Below are 6578 nucleotides of genomic sequence, written 5' to 3' on the forward strand. Positions count from 1 at the left end.
CTTGATCAAAAGCATTGGCAGGCAACAGGTCTCCATACAGAGGCAATCTGTGAGAATGGAGCCTGTTCAATGCCACAGATGCCAAAAATTTGGCCATACAAAAAACTATTGCAGAAGAGACTTTGTTTGCCTGAAATGTGCAGGTAAACATGCTACTACTGATTGCCAAAAACGTATTGATAACCCCAAATGTGCTAATTGTGGAGATGGCCACATAGCCAGTTATAGGGGGTGTCTCGTTTATAAAGCAATGCTTAAGGACCTAGTTTCTTCAAAGAAAATCCTAGCTAAGAATCATATAACCCAACAACAAATCGTACAACAACAGCAACTACAACAACAACTATCTAAAACACCAAAACCTCAACGGTTTCAATCAAAATCAGGACAGCAGCAGCAACAACAACAGCAGCAAATACTGGACCCTCAGCTAAACCTACAACAATCGTCATCAGTCGGTCTACAACAAAAATTGGCAACTATCAGCAAGTCAAAACAACAGCAGCAGCAACGTAAATTAAAGCTTTACCAATATCAGACTAAAACAACCAACAAATGGAGGCCTAAGACAATAAAGCGAAAATTAAAACCAATCATTAATAATAAGCAGCAGCAGCAGCCTGTTAATTCTCTGGCCACTTGCCAGCAATTCGACGATGATCTCGATATTACTGAGATTCAACAACCTACTCAGTGGAATTTAATACAACAACAGCAGCAGCAGCCTAATTCTGGCCAAAAACAACAGCAACAACAACCTACAAATATAACAACAACAACAGCAAACACTCCAACGACAGACCAACTATGGGAGGCTATCGGAGATATAAAACAATTCAAACAGCAACTTGAGCCTATCTTACAACAAGTTAACATCATTATGGCTCAAATTAAACCCATTGCTGAATTTATGTCTAAATTTAGTAACTACAACATCGATAATTAACCAAAATTAATTAGTGGTAAATCCTCTAATCAATTTAATTGCATTTATCTATAAAACTAAAATAAATGAGCATCATTAACACAACAAATCTAAACAACTATATAAATATAACCATATTTCTATAATCCACACATTAATTCTTCGATAATATATAAATTACATGAATTTACAGACTTTGATAATCACAATACCATTTTTATAGCAAAAACTCTTTGCTATTTAATCGTGCTTTAAATAAAAACAGCTGTTCTCACAGCTATGTTCAACGAACTCCACTTAGTGCACAACTATCTTCCATATAAACACATATTAATCCAGAATTACGTATACTCTATAATGAGCTTTCGATTTTTAATGCACAAGATGATTTATATAATATTTTTGCTATATTTTTGTTAAAATCTTCACTACTAAAATATAAAACAATTATATATTGAATCAATTATCTGAAATTAACCAGCACAATGGTTATAATTTTCAACTAATACACTATTATATACGCGCACATACACTTTCGTTTTCACTAATACACATAAGAACATGTTATGCTCATATTCTCACATACACAACAACATGCAATCAAATAGCCAAGGTGACTTGGCTGCTGCATATTTTAAACCCTGTTCTAAATGATGATAAAGGCAAAATACAATCTTAAGACTATTCCGACCTGTACAGCTAATTAAACGCACAGGCTGGAATAGTCTTAATGCCAAATTTGCTGTCTGCTGCTCAAAACTACAATTTGCCTCCACATAACTATCGTATTTGCCATCTTTAATATACGACTGCTTACACTGCTTCTACTTTTTATTAAGATAATTGCAAATACTATTGATCATGTAAAAGCAAAGAAAATCTTAATACAAATATATAATTTTACTTAAAACAAATCACTTCACTTGACAAAAGAACAGCCACCAGCTGCACAACCGAAAAACAAAATAATACACAATTCTCTTTCAGTTCCTCATTCACCCATTTGACAGAAGATGATATTTTTTGATTCTCGACGTCTCTTTTTTGGTGCTTAACTTCCAAGACAGTACAGCCACTGCCTGCTGCTGTACGCACTAATACACGAGATACCCTGTAAAATTCAGACGACTATGGCATATCCGACCTGTGCCTTTATTGATCGTACCTATGCGCAAATTAAAATCGATGCATATATATCCTTATTAATATATCTATCCCTCTCTTTCATTAATTTTTATATGTAAAATTTATTAATACAATCTGTTATATGTTATTTTTATATTTTTAAATTAATTCATTTTATAATTAACAACTCTAAATCACATTATATATTATAATATTATATTATAATATTTTTGCACGGTCGCTAGCCTTCAGCAAGCTTCTAAAATCTTATAATACATACTACTTTGATTTCTTCTGCTCAATATTTGTTGCCGAGAGAGAGACGTTCCTCGGAGTTTGACACAACTGGCTTGTGTCCCTCCTAGCAACGTCCTTCTCATTGTCTGTTTACATCGGCAATGCTAATTAACATAATGGTCTCTTCTGTAAACTCATGTAGGGTAATTGCATTCATACTATGTTTATTTGAATCAAGAACCCTAAATTATGTTTGAGATTATAGACTTTGACCATTTGTATGATATTATAAAATTTCTAGACCAACTTGGCCTAGCCCTAATCATTGTCCTAGTTTTTAATGCCTTCAGCACCTATGTATCCTTGCTGTATTTAATTACCCTTTGTTATAGATTCTAAGGTCTTAGAATGACAACAATAAAGGAGCCAATGGCCGTCGGCCATTGGTGCTAGTTTGAGCATCGCCTCAACACAAGGAAAAAAAAAAAACTCCGCTATAAATTGTTTAAAAATATAGTAAAAATGGGAATTAATTGCCCAAATAAATTTTAAAAATCGTGTTTTAACGCTCTTCACGTGTGTGCTATGGAAAATCGCCGATTTCCTAGCTAATTATTTAAATAAATGACAATTAAATATTTTTGTGTTGATATAACCTAAAACTAACTGAGTGCTCAAACCTAAAATCGTATAAAAATCGCATCAAAACCCCATAAAACCAAACAAGTGAACAATTTTAATCAAAAACTTTTAATATGTGTTTTATTATATGTATGTAAATGTCATATATGTTAATGTTTTATTTCGTAAAATTTTATCCATGTCTACATTTATGTAAGAGGCTGGAAAGCGAAAAATTTTTTCACTTGGGTATGTATTAGTGTATATACATACACCTAAGTTCTCTCTCAGCCCTTTATATACATTACACATATACACACACACACAATGGAAGGCGGCAAAACTTCCAATGCCTTGACAAGTGCTCTATCAGCACATAGCTGCAAACCGCCTTTAACGACTAGTGCCACACACGCACACATACAAAACGATTGCTCTCCTAAACCAATTAAAACGATTAAACCTATGGAAATCTCTCTTGGACAATGCTCTGAGAGTAAAATGGAATGCAAGCGTATACCCCCTTTTTCACCAATTTGCACTAGCACTCTCATTACGCAATATACTGATGAAGAGTCTAGTTCGTGTTCGCCTAATTTTAATATGTCAAATGCTGATCTTTCTCCTGCTGCCTCTGGCCCATCAAATGACTTGACTGTAATGGAAAGCAACCAAAAAACAAATCTACCACCTATGGAGATTGATGTGGAAACTGATCTACTGCCTACTAATCGAAATGAAATCCAGAATATCACACCAAAAAAGCCTACCAAGGCTATAAGAGATGATGTAACTACTCCTGAGCCTAAAGAGGATATAATTAATTCTGATTTGCCTAGCAAGCAAAAAAGAAAAATTATTATAAATAAACCTAACAACAACAACAAGCGATTTGCTGTGCCTCTACCAACGATCCCAATTTCTACAACAGGCGCTACACAACAACAACAGCGCCCACTCGATATTAACAGTGCTCTGTTAAACCAGCAGCCTAGTCCGAAACAACAACAACAGCAGTCATCTGCCAACGCAACTGCTACCCATTTACAACAACAACAAGCTCCTGGCGAAGAGGAACAACAATTCCAAATTGTACAAAGGTCTAAACCCAAACCTCCAGCCATTTTTATTACCAATGTGCCATCTATCTTGCCAATCTTGGACAGGCTAAATTGCCTTGATACAGATGTCAAATTTACTACCAAGACTGTTAAAAGTGGAGACATCAAAATTATTTCTGAGGATCTGGACTCGTATGAGAAGATTTTGGATGCCCTAAAGGACTCTCGAGACCAGATGTACACCCACCAAAACCGTGAGGATAAAGGATTCCGAGCCATTATAAAAAACTTGCATTACTCAACTCCATATGAAAATGTTAAATCCGAAATCAACAAGCTGGGCTTCAAAGTCCGATATGTTAATAATGTCAAACATGTTCGAACCAACCAACCAACCAACATGTTTGAAATTGAACTTGAGCCTCGAATTGATGGAAAGAACAATGAAATTTTCTCAGTTAATTTTATTGGCAAGCAGCAAGTGGTTATTCAAAAACAAAACAGCAGGCTTGAACCAGTTCAATGTCATCGTTGTCAGCTTTATGGACACTCCAAAAACTATTGTCGCAGAAACTTTATCTGCCTTAAATGTGCTGGAGCACACGCTACAACTGATTGCCAAAAACGTATGGACAACCCGAAGTGTGCCAACTGCGATGGTAATCATATTGCAAGTTACAAAGGATGCCCAGCTTTCAAGTTAGCTCGCTCCAACATGTTAAGGAACAAGCTAACCAAAAACAATGCACAACAACAACAACCCACTCCGCAGCAACAACAGCAGCAGCATGATCGCAACAAAAAGCAACGAGGGCAGCAACAACAACAACAACAGCGACCTCGCTCACCACCTACTACAAGTCGCAACCAGCAGCCACCAAACAATCATATGAATATGTCTCTCTTGCCTCGCCAGAATGCATGGCGACAGCCTCTGCAACCCATTCTTGATACTCTTAATATATTATCTCGTTCAATTACAGCTAGCAATGGTAACAAAATCAATAATGATAAATCCTCATCTAAAAAACCAACTAATAATGTTTCTCAACAGCAGAGTATAAATAAGCAGCAACTCAGCACTAGAAGCAAAGCAGCGTCTAAGCAGTTAAATCAAAAGCAGCAACAACAACTACAAAAACGCAAACCCAGTAAGCAGTCTTCACAACAAGCAGCTATAATTCAACAGAAGCCGAAGGCCCAACAAAAACAACAGCCGCACCAGCTACACCTGAAGCAAGCTATCAACTTGCATATGCAGCAGCTTAAACAACAACAAAATCACCAGCAAAACAGTTCTATGGATCAGCAACAAAACAGTCAACATAGCATCCAAAACAAACTACGTCCCCGACTGCAGAGTCCACAGCAGCATCAGCAGCCGCCTCTACAACAACAACATCAGCAATTAAAACAACAACAGCAAACTGCACAACGAGGGACTGCCTCTTCTAATTCTTCGCGTATGCCTAATGGACTTCCAACAGCGAGCGAACTGCAAATTATGATTTTTATGGTCGATAGTCTGGCCAAACAATTACAACCCATCATCTCATTCTTATCTATGTATGCAAATTGCATCAATAACGTTAATGAAAATAAATATGTCTAGTTCATTTACCAATACTAACACTCAATCGTTGCCCTCTCATTTGGGCGCGAATATATATAACTTTCCTATTGGCAGCCAATACACAACACCTGCCAACAAACTCAAATTATCTTATTGGAATGCTTGCGGAATAGGAAATAAGAAACTAGAACTTTCCCAATTCGTTAATGATAACAACATAGATATTATGATGGTAATTGAAACCAGGTTTGACTCTGCTAATTTTACAGGTGGCAACAATCAGCACCCTTTGCAAATTCAAGGCTTTGTTACATATTATGCTCAACATCCAACTACCTATAGAAAGGGAGGGGTAGCCATTCTTATAAAAGAAGGCATCAAACACTGTTCATTACAAATCATTTCTGAAGACCATGTCCAATGTGCTCCAGTCTCAATTGATGTAGGAGCAAATGAGCAAATTGTAATTGCTCCTATCTATTGTCCACCAGTTGTTAAATGGGACACAGAGCAATTCACAGAGTTATTGAACACTATAAGCGATTTAAATTCAAGTCATAAATACGTCATATGTGGCGATTGGAATGCTAAACATAACTGGTGGGGCAATGCGCGCTCATGCATTCGTGGTAGATCGCTTCTTGAAGCGATACACATAAATAAAAAAGCTAGCGTTTTGGCCACTGGCTCTGCTACACATTATCCATTTGACAGGAGAAAAAACCCATCTGCAATTGATTTTGCAATCTATTCGGGGATTGATACAAATCGTCTTATAACTAGCTCGAATGCTGACATGCACTCAGATCACCTTGCAATGATTATTGAAATCGGCATTGGTGGTTATCCGTTCTACAAAAAAGCAAAAAGGGCCCTCTTATCCAAACGTTCTAATAAAAATCGTTTTCAAAAAGAATTAGAAAAGATAACGCAGCTAAATGTAGAAATGAAATCAGGCCAAGACATCGAAGACATTATCGACTTACTTACTCATAATATATATATTGCTGCTGAAAAGGCAACTCCGTCTGCTCGC

General features: G+C 36.5%; 1 protein-coding gene across 2 annotated transcripts; it reads left to right on the forward strand.

Annotated features, from left to right (window-relative positions):
- Window positions 1-3254: 3254 nt before the first annotated feature.
- On the forward strand, window positions 3255-5973 carry LOC124460049 (putative uncharacterized protein DDB_G0271606). Of its 2 annotated transcripts, none has more exons than XM_047010277.1 (2): window positions 3255-4961; window positions 5027-5973. In XM_047010277.1, exons 1-2 carry the CDS (start codon window positions 4887-4889, stop codon window positions 5579-5581), a joined length of 630 nt encoding a protein of 209 aa, XP_046866233.1. In that variant the 5' UTR covers window positions 3255-4886; the 3' UTR covers window positions 5582-5973. The 2 variants fall into 2 exon arrangements, with proteins under 2 accessions (XP_046866233.1, XP_046866232.1); XM_047010276.1 differs by having other exon boundaries at window positions 3257-4961; window positions 5024-5971.
- The last annotated feature ends 605 nt before the right edge of the window (window positions 5974-6578 follow it).

This window comes from Drosophila willistoni (assembly GCF_018902025.1).
Source record: "Drosophila willistoni isolate 14030-0811.24 chromosome 2L unlocalized genomic scaffold, UCI_dwil_1.1 Seg196, whole genome shotgun sequence".
NCBI classification, from domain to species: domain Eukaryota; kingdom Metazoa; phylum Arthropoda; class Insecta; order Diptera; family Drosophilidae; genus Drosophila; species Drosophila willistoni.

Bases quoted from the DNA above. Each gene is read 5' to 3' on its own strand.
- LOC124460049 (XM_047010276.1), top strand. From the start codon at position 4,887: ATGCATGGCGACAGCCTCTGCAACCCATTCTTGATACTCTTAATATAT. The intron at 4,962-5,023 runs GTAACAAAATCA...GTTTCTCAACAG, and splicing joins TTCAATTACAGCTAGCAATG to CAGAGTATAAATAAGCAGCA.